Genomic DNA, 19,556 nt, shown 5'->3' with positions numbered 1-19,556 from the left:
AGAGAGAGCTCCTGACCGACCTTCCATCCAACGTCTTTACTGACACAAAAAATGTTGTTGTATTACTCTCCCGTTCTTACCTCGGAGATTTCAGAGAATTGTGAGTTGGCCTGGCAGCACTTCTCCGCCGTCTCCACGGCCAGTTCGTAGTTGTCCACGAATGCTCTGTAAACTCCGAGCTGGCTCGCCTGAAGGAGAAGAAGACAACAAAGACAGAGTGATGAGTCAGTGGGAATAACAAAGGAGTTTGAAGTGGAGTAGGGATGGGCTCAAAAAAATTGATTTTCCAAATTCCAAATCGAGTACCACCAATGTTGGACAGCCTGGGAAATGACTTCAAACTGTCTGAGGCACTTCTATTCTGTGCATTTCTCATATTTTTTGAATGATCACATTCAACTGCACTGTACGGTTGCACTGTGTGGTCTTTCATTCATCCATTTTCGACCACTTTATCCCTCCACACAAGGGTCCCCAAGGGGGGGGGTTAGAGCTAATCCAAAATGACATAGGGCGCTGGACAGTTCGCCACTGCAAGATAGAGAGACAAACAACCGTTCAATCTCACACTGACACCTATACAGTTAATGTCCAATAAGCCTAATCTGCATGTGAGAGGAAGCTGGACGAAAACCCGCTGATTAATTCAGTGAAAATCTCCATAAAACCAAGAATATGTTGTACAGAAACTGAAATATCTCTAAATAAAAGGACAATTTGAGTGAAATCCGTTAAAAGGTCGATAGAGCCATTAATCTTTGTACGATGCACAAAAATAAACAATAATAATTAACCTTCCCTGTGGTTAAAAACAGTGATACCACAAATAAACAAAACACAATTCAAGTTAAGGAACATTTACTGTATATTTCCCGACTGAAACAACACACCGAGCGCAGTCAGCTGTGTCTGTGTTTGTGAACTGCATTAAAATCAAAAACCACCTGCTTGAAGAAACGACACACAGATGACGGTCACAACAACCGCCGCCGCCGCGGTGCCCCCGCGCAGCCAGGCTGGTTGCCTTAGCAACCGGGGAGACCTGCACAGAGCCGGGGTGACTAATTAATGATCGGTGTAACAGGAAGCCCACGAAAAGCACGTTTAGAAAGCTGCAGGGGTGAATAAAATTCCTGCAAACGCCGGCTGCCAGCGCTGCGATCCATCTCGAACGGCGAACAAAAGGACAGTCAATTCTCCTGAACAAAAGCCAGAGGAAGGAGGGGGAGAGAGAGAGAGAGCGAGAGTACAGTGGAGACGGGCGGTGAAAAGAATAGCAAATACCTCGGTGTAGTGGATGCTTGAGTGCACTGAATTACTACCTTTAAAGCTCTTTGTGACCTGACTTGTTACTGTATGTCAGCGCTTTCAGCCGCATGTGAGACAACGTGGAGTTTTTAATTTACTTTCCTTCTTCTTCTCAGCGGCCACCGAGAGCCAGAGAGATTAGTTTAGTTGACGTGAACATGAGACAATAACTAAATAAAGTATAATCAAAGCAAATCAAAGCTTTGGAGAAACATTGAAAATGGAAAATTGTGTCTTTCTCAAATGTAAAAAATCTGTTTACACATATTTAATCTACATGATTTCAAGTCCATATGGGTAACAAACTTCAATATTCTATATTTTGTTACATCTAATCTTTAAAGGAGGCAGTATGTGGCACTATGTGACTTGCTTTTCGAAGATTTCACAATAAATATTGACAAATTATTGTTATTTTCATGCTCTGATAAGTCATTTTCCGGCATGACCCTAACGTGAAATGCTCTTTGCTATTAGGGAGGAAGTCACTTAACAGTTTTATAAACAATATTTGCACTATTTACACTACTGTTCAAAAGTTTGGGGTCACCTATATAATTTTTGATTGTGTTTTCCATTAAAAGTCACACTTTTATTGATCAAAAGAGTTGCAAAATGAACAGAAAATATAGTCAAGACATCGACAAGATTAGAAATAGTGATTTTTCTTATTCCAAATAATAATTTTGCCCTTTTGTCAAAGAACCAGCAAAACTGTTTTCAGCTGTGCTAACATCATTGCACAAGGGTTTTCAAGGGTTTTCTAATCATCCAATAGTCTTCTAACACGATTAGCAAACACAATGTACCATTTGAACACTGGAGATATGGTTTCTGGAAATGGGCCTCTATACACCTATGTACGTATTCCATTAAAAACCAGACGTTTGCAGCTAGAATAGTCGTTTACCACATTAACAAAGTATAGAGTGTATTTCTGATTCATTGAAAAAAAAAAGTGCTTTTCCTTCAAAAAATAAGGACATTTCTAAGTGACCCCAAACTTTTGAACCGTATTGTATCCATGTCATCATCGCTGACAGTTTGAACACCAGTGAGGAAGAGGAGGATTCTAGAGAGTACACAAACAGAACTTTGTACCTCCACTGCTTAAAAGAAAATCGGTGTAAAAGTCCTTACTTTTCTTTATCCTTATCCTTACTCTAGCTGACAAATATCAAGCGAAAACATCGGCACACAAAAAAAAAAAAACGTCGATGGCGAATCTACAATTTAGGACGCTCGGTAACAGAAAAGTAAAGCAATTTCCCCTCACAATCCTAGAGATCCTGTGTCCTGCCTTGGGCCACACAATCTGCACCGCGGCGGAGAGCGTTCAGAGCGTGACAGTTCGACTGTGTGAGAGGAGGACGGAAAAAAGCGACGAATGTCTGCCAGCTGCATCCACACAGACACACACAGACACACACACACACACACACACGGAGGCATGAAAGGCTTTACCGAGTGTTTGGCTGCGTGTTACAGCATCATAGCAGAAAATTGCTTTATAGGTGATGAAAGAAAACTGTGGTGTTTGGATTTCTACAGTTTTGGGGGGGGATTTGTCCTATGTGAGATTTACATGTGGAATCCACAGTGGAAAACAACATTAAAAAAAAAAAAAAAAACACGGCCTCGTGAAAAGGACTTCAGTTGCGTTTTTGCGTGACAAGGCTATGTTTAGCCCGCTTTGTTTTGTAAAGAGAGCGCTCCAAAAATGGATGAACAAAAAAAAAGTGGAGCCTTAAAGGTGCAGTCTGTGACATTTGGGAGGACTTATATAATAAGTATACGTTTAAATGTGCAATCAATGATACGAATAGGAATCTGGTGGCTTTTGCTGCAGTTCACTGAAGCTCATGAGAAAGGGAGGAGTGAGCAGAAGAGGCCTCATCATTAGATACCACACATTTTTTTGTACACACTGGACCTTTAAACTGAACAAGGTTTTTCAGCTCAAAAATGCAACGTGACCTTAGATTTAGACGAAACCAATTGGATTTTTACTAAAGAGTAGATTGCTTTTTTTGTGTGTGTGATTTATTTGCACTTCAAATCCGTTTTTCAATACTGCAGCTTTTAAAATTTGCCATATGTCAAGTTTACTTTTTTCAATTTTCACTTGCGACGGGTACACATCTAAACACAAATCTTTAAAGCTCACATAGAGTGGTCCTAACCCATAATATGTGCAACATATATTATATGTTAGTTATGGAGGTCTACTTACATATATTAACTTGTTTTTATGGTCATAAACCTCCTAGTTTCTGTAAACGAGCCGATAGAAATACTCTTTTCTGACGCTGTTCCCCAGCTGCGATATTTCCGACTCAACTCCCAACTGTCTTGTGATTGGCCAGTACCCGGAAGTGACATGTTCAGCACACCCGCTCTCAGAAGCGCAGCTCCCCCCTCTGGAACGGTGGATGCACTGCTACTCATTATCAAAACATTGTTTTAACAGTGAGTAACCGGAGTCAGACCCAGAGTCAGAAGACACTGTCGCTCGTGAAACACCTCCACAACGGACGTTATTCTTCTTCTGCGGTTCAATGTACGCAACCGGATGTGCCCGGACTAGTGCCCGGAGCAGGACGATCTGCTGCTGAGAACCGGTGTTTACGTAACCGGACCAGGTTTTTTCAGAGATCTCGCTGAGCCCGAGATTACAATAAAACACAGCGTTCTCAGCAGTGGCTGAACTGTTTGTTTAGAACCTTCAGGGCTTCATAAACAAGGTAATGATGCAGATACACACTAAAAAACAGCGTTAATAGGAACTTCCGGTCTCGGTCCGCTTTAACACGTTATTATTGTTTTAAAGTATCAGAAATCCTGAAGTTCAAATAAGCCAGGTATTTCTTTATTCTTTCCTCTTATCCAATAAAATGTCTCACCAGTAATAGATGCCGACTCTACCTTGTATATTGTCTTAAATAGCCCCTTTTTCCCTCTCCCTCACAAGGCCCTGCCTTTTGCCAGGATTTGTTCTTAATCTGTCCTGTCTGGTAAAATAAAGGTTAAATTAAAACCTTTCACCGTATCCAAATTATTTGAAATAATTTCCTGCTAAGTAGGACTTGGTACAAAGGCCTTAAATCTAATAAACTGGAGGCAAATGGTGTTTAAGCTGAGGAACACAGATAATCATAAGTATGTACAGTACCTTGTAATCTAATCTTCTTCTTCTAATCACTTCTCGGAAGTGAAGAAGCTGTAGGATCGGCTGTGCGATAGCAAATGGAGTAACTCTCGAGAGTTATTCTTCTGCCTCCACGAGTTCACAGTATCAAAATACCGTGGGTTCTCCATCTCTGTGGAGCAACCGTTCAAAGGCAGTTTGTCTCCGTGTTTGTCTTCATGGTGTAAATCTTTCACCTTCCCGCTGTGAATGCAGCGTATGAAGAGTGTGTGTGTGTAGGAGCAGAAGCACGAGTGTGATTTAGCACTATTTTCAGCCTTCAAACACTTCTCGATGACACTCATGCTCATAACCTGTCATTGATTCTTTGCCTCTTCCCTTTTCTCTCTCTCTCTCCATGTCTCATGACTTCCCTTTCCTCATGTTTTATGTTTCCTAAATCCCGTCTGCTTCCCTCACAGATTTAAGCTTCCTGGCGAGACAGCTCTATCAGAGTCGCAGCAGCCTAAATCAGCTCGACTGGCCCCATTCTTTGCCTTTGTCACCTCCTCCAGCCCCCGTCTACCTCCCCTTTCCACTCCACCTCCTAAAAGAATGACTGTCATGAAGCATTTTAGCTTGGCCTCTTCTCCGCCTTTTGACTTTTATTAACTGCTGTTTGGAAGGAGGAACAGAAATGATGCTTTACTGTTCATGTTGGGTAAAACAAAGACGTTTAAATGACGTCTATTTGTCAGGCTGATGTATTGGTTAGGATCACAGAAAGAAGGTAGCGTAAAATAATAGAGCTTAAATAGACTGTTTGTTGTCTTCAGTCAAACCTGCTCAAAAAACCTGAATTTAAATGGCTTCTTGACCTGCATTTTTGGGAACGTAAGATCCAGATGAACACATTTCCTGTGCCACGCTACAATGCACACTCATAGAAATGCGGGAAAAAACCTAAATATTGCAACAAAACTGGTAATGGAAACACCTAAATTTGGAAAAAACCTCTCAAATATCGCCGAAACTTTTTTACGTTCTCATGAGGTGGTTTTTCAGATGTGTTGAAGATGAAAGTTTAAAAAAAAAAGTGTTATAAAAATACACTATTTTTACATTTTCACATCACTGGACATGACGTAGGGCACACGTGTCAAACTCAAGGCCCGGGTGCCAGATGTGGTCTGCCACGTTATTTTATTTGGCCCCACGAGTGATTAATTGGTCTTAAACATTTTGTGTTAAAATAGGTTTATGCTGCTTTAAGGCATGCATTGACCATAAACTACATTTCCCACAATGCATGGTGATTGTGCTACCCGGAAACTGACGGCACCTCCACCAGATCGCAGTGTATCATTGTATATGCATCATGCGACGAGGGAAATTGAATAACTAATAAATACAGGAAGTTATTTAGCAATATGTTACTGAGAAGTTACCTTTATTTTACATTATATTTAGTTACATTTATTCTGTATGACAGTCACATCTGGCCCTTTGAGGGTAACATTTATTTAGTTTGACACCCCTGACGTAGGGGGGTCACGTGACCATTTGAAATCAATCCCAGCAGCAGCAGTAGTAGCAGCAGCGGTAATCGAGATCACCGTTCCGAAACCATGGAAACTGCACAATGCTATCAGCCATCTTCCTTAAAGTGGAATCTCGCGGGAAGAGATTGGAAAAGAAGAATGGGATGTCACGTGACGAGAATTGCGGCTAATACGCAAAACACGTATCTCACCCACATAAGAACCGTAAAATCACATCTTAGCAGTAATATATATATATATATAGAAGAAGCCACTGCTAGAAGATTAAAACACACACAGCCAGGCTTTTAAACAAAGTACTGGATAAAAAAGACTAAGAAGGAAAATGAGAGAGGGAAGAAGAGAGAGAGAGAGAGAGGCTCCTATTAATAGCTGCTTCTTGAGACACAAAGCTCACAGAGGACTCGTGGCCTCAGAAAGGCAGCTTTGTGATGACTGCACCTCCCTCTGTAGGCATGTGTGTGTGTGTGTGTGTGTGTGTGTACTGCAGATGTAGAGATGCATGTGAGTTTGAAAACGTGGATCTGAGAGAGAGAGAAAAAAAAAAAAGAGAGAGAGAGATAAATAGAAAGAGTGAACAGAGCCAATAGTGGGAGAGGAGGATTTCAGACAGAATTAACAAATGAGTCATTGTGGCTTAATTGACCCATTGTGAGCATGATTAAATAGAGCCAGTGTACATTTGGCCTCGGCCATTTTTGGCAGCGACTGCTGCAGGGCAGAGACAGCGAGAGGCTGTTGAGGGAGGAAATGGAAAGAAACGGACAATTCAGATTCAATTTGTCTGCGTTTGAAAATGATAAAGAAGAAAAATCATTACGAAAACCAAATCTCCATTATTATTTTTTTTTTGGTTATTGGTTTATTTAATTTGCTAACAGCCTTTTGCCTTTGAAAGCCTCTTGATTAAAATATGAGATTACCTCCAATCTAGGGAAAGGAGGTTTACTCTGGATTTGCATCATAGGTCAAAAAAATCAAATCATTTTTTTGTATTTTGGGGGGACCACGTGGACCCATTTCTTTTTTTCGCTCACCAGTTTCTGGAAGAGGTCCCCGACTCGCTGGTGATGGCTCCACTGCTGCACACGAGGCAAAAGGCCGTCGTAGAAGTCCTTGTGGATCTCGTAGAGCTCAGGCACTTTGAAGAAGATGGTTTCGATCTGGGCCACAGAGAGGACGGGCTGCGACGTCGTGGCTGCAGCCTTCAGAGGCTTCATGGGCTGAATTGGCGGTCGATAAAGAGGGGGACAGCATGTTACTAAACTGTGATTATATCACAATAGTAGACAGTATTTTGTACTTGTAGCATTGTTTCCCCTGTGAGAGAGACAACTGTATGCCATTATACTATGATAATATCAAACCCGGTCATTTAAATCCTTTAACGCTCGACTAAAAATAGTCTTAAAGGGCATATTAAAAGCAACTGACTCAAGATATTCATTAATTCAATAAAGGTACGTTTAATGGGTCATTATCTTTTATTTCCACTTGAGCCCATTAGTGGCTGCTGTTCAGGAAACGTTCCATCGTCTCGCTTTACGTGTAGGTGATACTGATTTGACACATTACATACTCAGGATCGTGACGTGAGTACCTTACTACATTTGTAGGTGGAATCAAGTGGCACCAAACTAAACTAAAAAAAGTGAATAACTATTGCATATATGTGGTGGGTTTGAGTCTGGGTGTGTTTTCTCACCAGCAGCAGTGCCTCCAGATGACTGAGGTATGATTCCTCTGTGGCCAAGATCCCAGACAGGACTCGCTTCCTCATCTCCAAACCTTTTTCCAGTTCACATTCAGTCTGTGAGAAACACACACACACACACAGTCACGAGGTTACAGCAAACATCCACAAGTACGACAGTATATAAATGCACATAGATGAGTCAGATGCTGTACATGGGAGTGCATAAGTGTTGATTATCATTTTGTGTCTGGGGGTATCATTTTTCTTACTTATAGCAGCATATTAAAGGACCAGCTTAAACGTGATGGGAACTTCTTTTTTTTTTTCACAAAGAGATTTAAGAGAGACAACAACTAAGAGAGTAACCATGTGAAATTTGCTTGGCGTTACACGAGGAGGCCCCCGCCAGTACTCACACATGTACACTCCCTTTCAAAAGTTTGGGGTCACCTATACAATTTTTTTTGGCGTTTTCCATTAAAAGTCACACTTTTATTCATCAAAAGAGTTGCAAAATTAATAGGAAATACAGTCGAGACTTTGACGAGATTAGAAATAATGATTTTTATTCCAAATAATAATTTTGCCCTTTCGTCAAAGAACCAGCAAAACTGTTCTCAGCTGTGCTAACATCATTGCGCATGGGTTTTAAGGGTTTTCTAATCATCCAATAGCCTTCTAACGCGATTAGCAAACACAATGTACCATTAGAACACTGGAGAGATGGTTGCTGGAAAAGGGCCTCTATACACCTATGTACATATTCCATTAAAAACCAGACGTTTGCAGCTAGAATAGTCGTATATTCATTGAAAAGTGCTTTTCCTTAAAAAATAAGGACATTTCTATAGTGACCTAAAACTTTTGAATGGTAGTGTACATATATAAGGACATACAAATGAAGATGAACTTCTGGCATTACTGGAATGGAATCGTGGGGACCCTTGTTTAGTACGAATGGAAGCGCCAGCACATGCAGGATTGTGAAGCTGCCTTCATACTTTCTGCATCTTTGGCTCGGGTCATTCACCCCTTTCTGTGGTGGCTTCCATAGACCTTTTGGAGAGGTACACAAAAAGGTCCAGTTGGTAGTGCACTGAAGATAAGCATGGACACATGCTTCAGAGGCCCACTGGTTCCCACACATCTCAGCACCTCAGAATGCAAAAACGAGTAAGCAGATCGAGTACGCTTGGATTTGAACCCCCGGACGGTTCTTGGTGGAGCTCGAAACTCCCACAGGTTTTTGTTTTTTGTTTGTAAAATGCTCCACAGTCTTGAAAATCAAAGGGTAACAATTGCACCTGCTCGTAATCCTGCCCAGTTGTCTTTCCCTTTCCCGTTTCTCCTCTCGCCCCAGTCAGAGCTCACTGAAGAGCACAGACATGAAAGGAAACAGAGAGACGCAGCGATTCCTCGGGCTGTCTCTTTTAACCACCAACTCTGAAATAACTCAAACAGGCAGGCTCTCCTGTGGGAACAAGGTTGACTTATAAATGTGTGTGTGTGTGTGTGTGTCTGAGACAATACACACAGACATTCTTGTACAGCGTTCCTAGTGAGGACATTCATAAACATAATGCATTCCCTATCCCCTTAACCTTATTTATAGTCCTAACCTCTAAACCTACCCCCACAAACCACATAAACCACAGTCTACCCCCAACCCTGAATCCCAATCTTAACCCCCAAAAGAGCCCTTTAAAACCAGCCGAAATGTCCTCACAAGGTCAACATGTTCTCAAAAGGAGATGTTTGAATCCAAATTTGTCCTCTCTCTCACACACACACACAGATAGAAAGAGTACTCTACTTGGTACTAAGAGAAACTTGGGCCTTGGGCAGTGAGGAGGAAACAGGGAAAATAAAATAGGGAGGAAGGGAGCAGAGGAGGAGACGAGATCGATACCAGTAGATTTAGAGCAATTGAGCGAGCGTCAAGAAAGGAGAAAAAGTGGACACGGTGAAGAAATAAAACACAAAGATTGAGTCAAATAAAGGAGAAGTGATTAATGACTCCTACTGCTACTTTTTTCTTTTCTTTTTTTTTTACTAAGTGATGGAAATGGAGGAATGAGTGTTCAACAAACCAGGGGAACATAGAGAAAGAAATGTGAAGAGAAAAGAGAGATTATGGAGGTGTGTTTGGATACATGATTCTGTGTGTGTGTGACCTCATGGAGACTTAAAACTGCCATAGAGTGGTCCTATCGCACATATATGTGAGTTATGGAGGTCTTCTTACATACATTAACTTGTTTTTATGGTGAAAAAACTCCTGTAATCAAACCCCCCAGAAGACAGACTGCGTTGTGATTGGCCGGCTAACGAGAGCTTTCCAGGTACCTGGAAGCGATGTAATTAGCACGTCAGCTCTCAGAAGGGCAGCTCCCCCCTCTGGAACGGTGGATGCACTGCTACTCGTTATCAAAACGTCGTTTTAACAGTGTTTAAAAATTGACTTTGACCCAGAGTCAGAAGACACTGTCGCAAGTGAAACACCTCCACAACGGACGTTATTCTTCTTCTTCTGCGGTACAATGTACGCAACCGGATGTGCCCGGTGCTGCTGTCCAGGAGACGGGATCCTTACGTCACGATTGCAGGCTTTTTCAGCCCGACAATACAATAAACCTATAGCGTTCTCAGCAGTGGCTGATCTGTTTGTTTTCGAAACTTTTAAGGCTTCGTAAACGCGGTAATGGACGCAGATACACATCCAAAAAACAGCGTTAATGGGAACTTCCGGTCTTTGGGAGCTTTAAACCTGAATGAATGAATGTCAACCAGGGTCCTAAAAGGACAGCTGTGTGAACCTACTGTTGTTATTCTTTTAACAGGATAGGTAAATAAATTGTATTTTCAAGCAACTTCTTCATGAAGGTATACAGCGACACACAGGCATGGCTGCGATAATTGTTTCCCCTTCCAATTGGCCATAATGAGATTTCTTTTAAAAGCCATTATAATAGAGCAGATAGTCGCTCTCTGTCCAGGAATGCAATTAAGGCACAGAGAAATGCCACAGCTAATATGAGATTTTTGCTTGTTTTAAGACTTGGAAAAAAAAAAAAAAAGTGCACATCAATTTCCTACAGCTGAAAAGTGACATAATGGAATTGTAAGTTATGTCCAAAAAGCGGCGACAAAGTAGAAAAATAATCACATTTGAGACTTTAGCCCAAACTTTTTTAAATGCATTTCTCATTTTTTTAGATGATCTGCCCACGTCTGCGTGCCAATCCATTAGTAATTCTACAACTATTTTTTTTTTTTTTTTATCTGCAGAATTCAAGCATTTTATAAATATGAATGTTAAAATGATGCATGATTTTGTGAGCTGCACTGTGAGTAACTGGATGCCTGTGGGCGCATGCATTAATTTAAGAGAGAGGGTTATGAAACGGTCCAGGACTTTTATAGCCTCCATTACCTACGAGCCCATTATCAGTTACCACGGGGGCCAAATGACTGATTAACCCAAATAAACACGCGGTTAAAAAGCGACAAACAAAATCCCGCGCGTCATAAATTTAGACCGATTTCAGCAACAATTAGAAACGGCACTCAAAAATTTACAGGCCAGTGTTCGTGAATTACGGCTCAGTCACCATCGGTCCTGCATGACATCGGCTACGTGGTTGAACAAGAGATTGAACTCAGATTTAAACAAAGATGCGATGCTGTACTTTGTTGTCGTAAAAGGCTTGAAATGATTCAATTCGATGCAATATTCATTACAATTAATTTATAATAATATGAAAAAGCCATGGGCTACACATGGAATTTATCTAATTATGCTTCTTCTTCTTAAACAGATATTTCAGTTGGGTTTTTTTTTGCAATATAATTTTTTTTTTTTTTTAAAGTAAGATCAAGTTAATTATTTACAGAGTAACAGATTAAAAATATGACGGAGCATTACCACACGTCACCATCAAATCTGCAACTACTCTATTATATTGTAAGGACGAGAACTTAATCCTCAGCTTATCAGTATAATTTCCTACCTTTTTTTCTGCATAAATCTCTTAAACAACTTGATTTTCTTTTTAAATCAGTCGTGAATATGTCAAAAATTTGCCAAAAATATTGACTTTGATGCATTATTAGTTTTTGAGTAGCATCAGATTCAAAATGTACTACCTAACCCTCTTAAGTCATAAAAGACAAAAATGTTAATTTCCAAAACTGCAATCAAAGCAGTACTGATTAATATTTTTTTTCCTGCCTTTTAATTATCCAGATTTTAACCCTCTGATTGCAAGTTTGATTACATGATTGTAATATATTTTATGGTAAACACATGAAAAAAAGTTCTGAGAAGAACTGAACTAGTTTATGAGATCTATGGAGGGGAAAAAAAAGGACATTTTTGGCCTCTAATGACTCAATAGGGTGTCGTTTTTTCCCAGATCAAGAATGAAAATTTGCCCTCATGGACAAAAATTAGGATATGAACGGTTTCCTAGATTCAATTTTGCCTAGAAAATACTGCATTGTCAAAATGTGATTGATCATTTTCATTTTGAGAACATTTACGCAACTTCTCCTCCTCATTATGAGCTTGTTCGTCTGCTCTTAAATAGTTTATGCTCTAACTGTCGACTGAACGTTGCCTCTCGTACGCTTTTTCGTTCTCTCCTCATCTCTGTTTTCTCTCTTCGGTGAAGGATAACGCGATTGCTTCTGACAGACATGCATTATGCATCACAGAGAACTGTCTAGAGACCCTGCTCTGTACATTATATAACATCAGCTTTAGCTATAACTGCTAATTATATACTTAGGCTCTAAGACGAGCACAAAAGTTTTTGTCTTTGTGTACAAAATAAGATGCACATTACATTATTTAGTTTTTATAACTTGAAGAGTATTCATTTGAATTGTTTTTCTAAATTCTTCTTCTCTATTGACTTAAATGGGAAAGCCTCGGGCGGCGCGAGGGAGACGGCAACTCCCACCGAATGTTTGTAAACAATGAAAAATGAATGAAAACTCAGAGCTACGAGAATCCTCAGCATGTGCTTTGTGATTCCAGCTGGTAAAAAGAACATGAGAGGCGTGAAAATCCATTTTTGAGCATCAAAGAGGGAAAAAAAACTTGAACTTCCAGCCACATGTTCCTGCGCTGCATTACGAGGACGAACGGGAGCCATAAAGTGTGAACTCATCCTTTTTAGAGCGCAGACGACTCCCCATAGGAAGAGCCCACTTCACCAGACATATCATCTTTTATTCATCGCTATGGCAACCTAATGAGCTCATCGGTGGGGATCGGACTAAAGGGTTTGTCTTTTAGCATTTAAAAAAAAAAAAACTAAAAATGTTCCTCTGCTTCACGCATGTATCTGGGTTTGACGCCGTAGTAGAAATCAACAAAATGTAATATTTCACATTCGAGTTATACAAAACATACCGTGTGTTAACATGATTTTAGCATTTCCGGATTTCCTTGTGATTCGCTTGTGCGTGGATGTAATGTTTGCAGCAGGAACACAGAGATCAATGCAAACAGCATTTATTGGATGTAGCTCAGGAGGCAGAGATGAGACCTGACTGGGAGCAACAGTAATAACATTATTCTCCTTCTCTCTCTCCCCCCCCCCCTCCTCGCTCACATAAACACTCAGGTTGTAGAGGATGGAAGTGAGCATCAATTTTCCACACTTTATTAACCCTTTTCAATTTTCATTTTTCACATTCTAATCCGTTTAGCCTCCCGTTTCTGCCGGCCCTCGTTTTTTTATTTTTTCCGGAAACGCTTAATGAGATCGCTCCCCCATCTCCGCACGTCCGCTCCCGCGCGTAATGAAGCGTCTCGGAAAATTCCAGGTTGTTAAATGTATTTGTTTTAGTGTAGTTTTTTTTGGAAATGCAGGATTACCTTCGGGTATTTAAAACTGCTCTGGAGTCGGATGTGATGAGCGCACTGACTAACTGGAGTAGGGTGCACGCATCACGCCGTGGTTTTAGTGAAAGAAGAGTAGAGCGGTGAAGGTTGATTACAGGTGTGCTGGATTAAAACAGGGAGATTTTCATCTTAAAAAGGCTCTTAATCAACTGAAGTTGGTCATTTAGAGGTTTAGCACTCACTGATACATCATTCTGGACACAACAACGGTTTAAAGTTGGGTTGCCAACCATTTTTAATTCATTAATTCAATTAATTAAAGGTGCCATATGTAAGAATGTGGCCAACACCGGTTGCACTACATTCAAATTCAAAATACCGAGGTCTTTTAGGTTTCGTTTTCTGACGTAACTGGCAACCCGTGGTTTGCCCGGCAGCCGAGACTGTCACTGACTGCAATGATTGGTAGATGGCGGTAGGTGGCGCTACTTGGCCAAAACATGATTTCAAAACATAAACATGATTTGCACAGGTGACACAGAAAAAAACCCCACTTTCAACTCGCTTTTCTAGCAGCTTTACCCGGGTTCAAAAACCCTGAATATACCCGCTAAATTTTATTGTGAAAGAGGCTCGAGTAGAAAAGAAATGACCTCTTTCTGAGGTTCTGGCCTCAAGGTGCAATGTCAGCCAGGATGAGGGAGCACAGAAAATGAGATTTAGCTGTTTTAAGCTACAGTGGGGTTTAACAGGAGAGAGAGAGAGAAGGTCAAGGCCTACCCAGGTGGCCTTGAGGGGGTTTAAATCAGACCATGAACTGCAATATCTCAGGTCTGGTGAATCTGGAGGCCAAGGACCATGTTGTTTCTCATGTTTTATTCTCCATTTCCTTTCCATGCGGTTAAGGATTGAGATAATTGAGTGGCCGTCCTTGACTGACCTTCAAATACTGTAGCTCTCACAGCAGTACAGTAGTGCACTGAGATCATAAAAAAAGAATGTTTATGAAAGAAGATTCATTGCATCACATTCTGTTTTAAGTGCAGTTCCACCTTTTTCTTATTTATTGCCTTTCAGAGATCTACTACTGATGCCGATGCCTTGTACAGTGACCATAGAGACCTTCTACAGCACTCTGTTTGTCATACATCAGTGGCCAACTTCCAGTCAGCGACCAAACTCCAGACAGTGCGAGTCAGATTATGAGAGAGCAGGAAAATTAGATCAGCTGCTCCTGCTGACGGCGATGACTCACATCGCAGTGACGTCATAAAACCATCAGCTCCTCACGAAGCCAATCACAGCCTGTCTGGTCTCTGACTCATCACTGAGATAAGCAGAGTGTCATGTTGTTTAAAAAAAAAAAAAAAAAAAAAGGAGGGGTGGAGGGGTGGGTGGGTTTTTTGTCCAAGGGCAAACCAAGGATGATGGTAACTCCATTTTCTTGGCAGATAATGAAAACCTGTCTAGCTGCTTGGAGAATATGCTGATGAATTCATTTTGGTTATGGCTGTTAAAGGTCCAGTGTAGCAGTATTTGACACAATACTAGCCATAAGTATGTTTATATAAGATAAGTGTAGAATTACGTGAAAAGGATAGAAAATAAAGTATTTTGGCGGCTGCCACCAGACAAACCAGTTTCACATTTTAGAGCAGAAGTTTACAAAGGTCTTATATCCCATTTCTATGGTTGAATTCAAGCAATTTCATTGTCAATTTTCAAGCTTTTTCTGCCATTTACAGCTGTAGAAAAGCTCATAGAGAGAAACACTGCTGGTGATGTTTACTCAAATCAAATCGTCTTCTGTCTTTTCTAACGTACAGTATTCATTGTTCTGCTCCGAAGAGCTTTGTGCACAATGTCGCGATACGTGCGCGCACACGTGCACGGTGTACAGATTGAGAGATGCACGACACTTCCAGGCTCACAGGTCAAAGGTTGGGGTGCAGTGGAGCAATTCATCACTTATTGGCAGATGATGCCAGACATCAATCAGACTGACAGGCGCTGAGTTCAGTCTGAGGCGGCAGAGTTTCTGATATTGCGCCCATGAACACTGATGCAATTACTTCCACACTCGGGGGGCAGCACAGCGCGCAGAACTACGATTAACTTAATACATTCTCCCATGACGCTCCTCTATTTCATCAAAACATATGGCTGTAACATGTTAAAAATTCAAAATCGTCAAATTATGACGACAATTTAGATTTAGTGTATATATATATATATATGATAAATAGAATTAAAAAATATGTACATGTTGCATAAAAAAAGATCTTGGCTGCAGCAAACCATGTTCATTTTCCTCTTTGCTGACTCTGGGGTTATATGCGCGTGTGTGTGTGCTTTGTGAGGATGTGCGAGTGTGTGCGTCCTAACCACTGAAGAGCACCAGACGTCATAGATCACTGGTTTTCTCTCCGCAGACAAGACGGAGCGAAGGAAGAAGGGTAAGAGGATGAAGGCAGTGACGGGGGTGATAGGTAATTCTGCTTAATACTCCGAGCCCGACTGTTAGGGGGGGGGGGGGATGAGTTTCTTTGCCAGATGACTGGTTCTGGGCTTATGAGGCAGAAGATATTGTGTTTTATCAATCCCTATATCCTCTAATGGCAGATTTGATTTCCCATGAATTGACAGTGTTTTAATGGTGCAGGATTGCTGTTAAGAATAGATTAGCACACTTCCCTGGACTGTATTGAGGTCAAAGGAAGTATTAGCCGCTAACCAATGATACCAATCATTCAAGGATTTTCTATTATGTTTTTTTTTTTTACATAATATCAATGCTGATTCCCCAACATGCATTTTTTTGGCAAGGAAAAACACTTTCTTCTAGTGTGAATGACGGCTGGACGGCATACTGACCGATTTGGAGGACTCCAACGATCCCGACGACAGGGTGTCCCGACTGCTGCGGCTCTTGGAGCTGAGGTGCGGCGAAGACGACGGCGAGTCGTCGATGTACGGCAGGATGTCGTGGTGCCGCCGCTGCTCCTCTGCGCGGTCTGCATCGTAACCGTACGACGGAGGCGTCCCGGTGAAATGACCGTCTGTAGCAAGAGAGAGAGAGAGAGAGACAAGCTGTGAGTTAACTCCACACTGCAGAAGGAATCCCGCCCCGGGGAAACGGCGTGAAGCTTATACGGCACAATTACAGTGGTTAACATTTTAGTTAAGTCTACCATATGCAAATTATAGTTCTAGGAGAACAATATGAGGAAAATGTCTCATATTTCCTCATTAAAATAAAGCTGAATTGTTTTTAGAAGTTGAGTGTGAGAGTTAATGGATGTTTTACCAGGGTGTACCACGTCTTTTGCCCAAAGTCAAGTGAGATTGGCACCAGCGCCAGCTACCTCCCCCCCCCCCCCCCCCTCGTGACCCTCAAGTGGAAGATAAAGCGGTCGAAGATGACTGAGTGAGCAATACACACATAAAGTGTGAAAAGGGCACTGCAGTGCATACCAACATGAAAACGTCACCCCTCCCGTCTTAGCTGCCCTAAGGCCTGGACAGCTCAACAACATCATCATGGGGAAGATAAAATTCCCAAGTGAATCAAGGAATCTTGCAGGATAGTGTCATGGCAGCTGTCTACCAGCAGAAGCTCAATAGATGTTTGAAATGATTAATGCAAAAAAAAGAAAAAAAGACTGTAGAGCTGTACTATATATACTGATATGAATTATTTGTACTATAAACACATAATTAGACAAAGAATCCTAAGTGCAGAGGGGCCAATGGTCAAAACATCTCAATGATGTCATAACCAGATATGTAATGCAATAACATTGAACACAAAACTTGAACTTTGAGATATTGTTCTCTTCAAAACAAGATTAAAGCTCACTTTAACGGCAAATATTAACATCCTTCTACATTATTTCCAGAATAAGCTTAAATCGAACAAAACAAAAACCAACTCGGTTCACCTGACGTCACACCGGGCCAGGATCACAGTGAAGTTCATGCTCGCAGACATTATTCATGGATTGCAGAATTAATTTACAACACTAATTAAAGCATTTCTGGAAACTGGGGCACACAAAATGAGCCCCCCCCCCCCCACCTTCCCGAATGCATTCATACAAAAATCACCACATTCTGAGAGAAGGCACATGAAAGGGGCCGTTTGCGAATTGGGTCAAGGTTCGAATAATTTGAACGCTGACTGTATATAGCACCTCCAGGGAAATTTTCCGCAACCCGCCCTCTGACCTGCTTCTGCCACGAGCCTGAAACCGCAGCTCTGGTGTCACAAAGCACTTTTGCCAGTGACTCTATGCACGTGACACGATGAGGTGGAAGAGACAAAGACAGAGTTGAGCGGTGGTCGTACCACCTGACAAAATATTGAGCTCTCAAAGTAACACCATCGTCGCCCGTTAAAGGTTAAAATTCAGCGGCGCAAATTGGCCGAGAGAAAAGCCAGCTACGGACTTTTCACAGGAGGCAGACACACTGGTATAGAGGTTAAAATTCCTCATCTCCACTCTGATCACATACCCTGGTATATACAGTAGAACAGTACTTCTATTTTTCTTCCAAGTACCACCAGAGGAAGCTTGCGTACCACCCAGGGCCGGCCCAAGGCATAATCGATCTAAGCCGTTGCTTAGGGCCCCGTAACCACTAGAGGGCCTCCAAGATCAATTAACTAAAAAAAAAAAGAAAAAAAGTTTGGATTGCTGTAGTTTATTTAGAATTTTTCTCCCCATTTTTACCAAAGCTTTTCACAGTTTTTACATAGTTGTCAGATGCGATTATTTAACTTTATATTTTGTTTATAAATGTATTTATAATTTAAATTTTAAATAAAATTTTGTTGATTTACATTATTATTTAAGTATTTGTTTGCCATTTATTTGTTTATTTTATTTAATGCTGTATTTTTTACATATAAAAGTCAAATCTTTGTATTACAGGAGTGTATTTTGAATCCCCCTCAAAGATTGTGCTCATTTTTAGATTTTCAGACCTTAATATCTTAATATTTGATTTATAAACCGTTTGGTTGTATGTATTGATTCTCTGTGTCACCAGTAGGGGGAGTTGCTGATTTTGCCAAATATTAATTGAAAGATTTTCTGTAAGTTTGCAAATCTGGTGTCTCTCACATTTAGTTTTACAAGTGTATTCGTATTCGTAACAGAGTAGAATAAGTAGAATACCTTTAGTATAGTAGGTGTTTGATTGATCAATAATCATTATTATTGGCAGTAACGGGGGGCCCCAAAATCTAATTTTGGGCCGGCCCTGGTACCACCGGTTAAAGTTCAACACTGAACAGAATCCAAGAAAAAAAAGGCCTTGTTTTATAATGTTAAACAGAATGAGGTTCAAGTTGTGCCTTGTACTAATCATGTGCTGTTGAGTTGAAATAGTTCCAACTACCAGGAAGAGCGAGTACAGTCAACGGTTTCGGGGGGAATCCGGTGCGTAAGAGCTGAGGGGAAGACATCAAGCGTCTGTGGCCGTCACAGAAGACCTTTTTTCTCATCTCCTCCCACTCCAACGCTGACATTCAACAGAGACTCACTTCTCAGCGAGCCGGGGCCGAGGCCTCCTCTGTGCTGACTCAGGCTAATAACATGCCCGAGTCAAACACAAACACACACACACACACACACTATCCACAATGGCATCCAGTTCACACCAAATATAATCACAGTGTTGCTTTAAAAACACCAGCTCACATTTTACTTCATGCAAACCCTATAATTCTCTTGTACTTGTGTTACTACATCTTCACACATGCACAGACATATGCTCCCTAAAGTCACGGGTCATGACAGCAAAAACATAGAAGAACAATGCCAGTGTGTCCAGGGCTTGTCTGACCTTCAGCCCACCCACCGCTTGCTCCATGTACTTGCTGCTGCTGCTGCTGCTGCTGCCTGTGGGCGGGTGCTGCCAACTGAGCCTGCTTTGACCACTGGCATGCAGCCCGCCTGCCCGGCTAAGATCAACATGGGCTATATATGTGTGTGTGTGTGTGTG

General features: G+C 41.3%; 1 protein-coding gene across 1 annotated transcript in view; it reads right to left on the bottom strand.

Moving 5' to 3' along the window:
* Positions 1–19,556, bottom strand: part of bcr (BCR activator of RhoGEF and GTPase) — a gene marked incomplete at its 3' end in the record, with an annotated part of 84,647 nt that overhangs the window by 18,186 nt on the left and 46,905 nt on the right. The window contains exons 2-5 of the mRNA XM_083902417.1: positions 16,422–16,606; positions 7,703–7,807; positions 7,035–7,220; positions 81–188 (exon numbers count right to left, since the gene is read on the bottom strand). Coding sequence (XP_083758543.1) covers positions 81–188; positions 7,035–7,220; positions 7,703–7,807; positions 16,422–16,606 — 584 coding nt within the window. The remainder of the gene's footprint in view (positions 1–80; positions 189–7,034; positions 7,221–7,702; positions 7,808–16,421; positions 16,607–19,556) is intronic.

This window comes from Microchirus variegatus (genome assembly GCF_963457635.1).
Source record: "Microchirus variegatus genome assembly, chromosome: 16".
NCBI lineage: Eukaryota > Metazoa > Chordata > Actinopteri > Pleuronectiformes > Soleidae > Microchirus > Microchirus variegatus.
The sequence above is the reverse complement of the archived record's forward strand: the minus strand, read 5'-3'. Positions and strand labels throughout refer to the sequence as shown.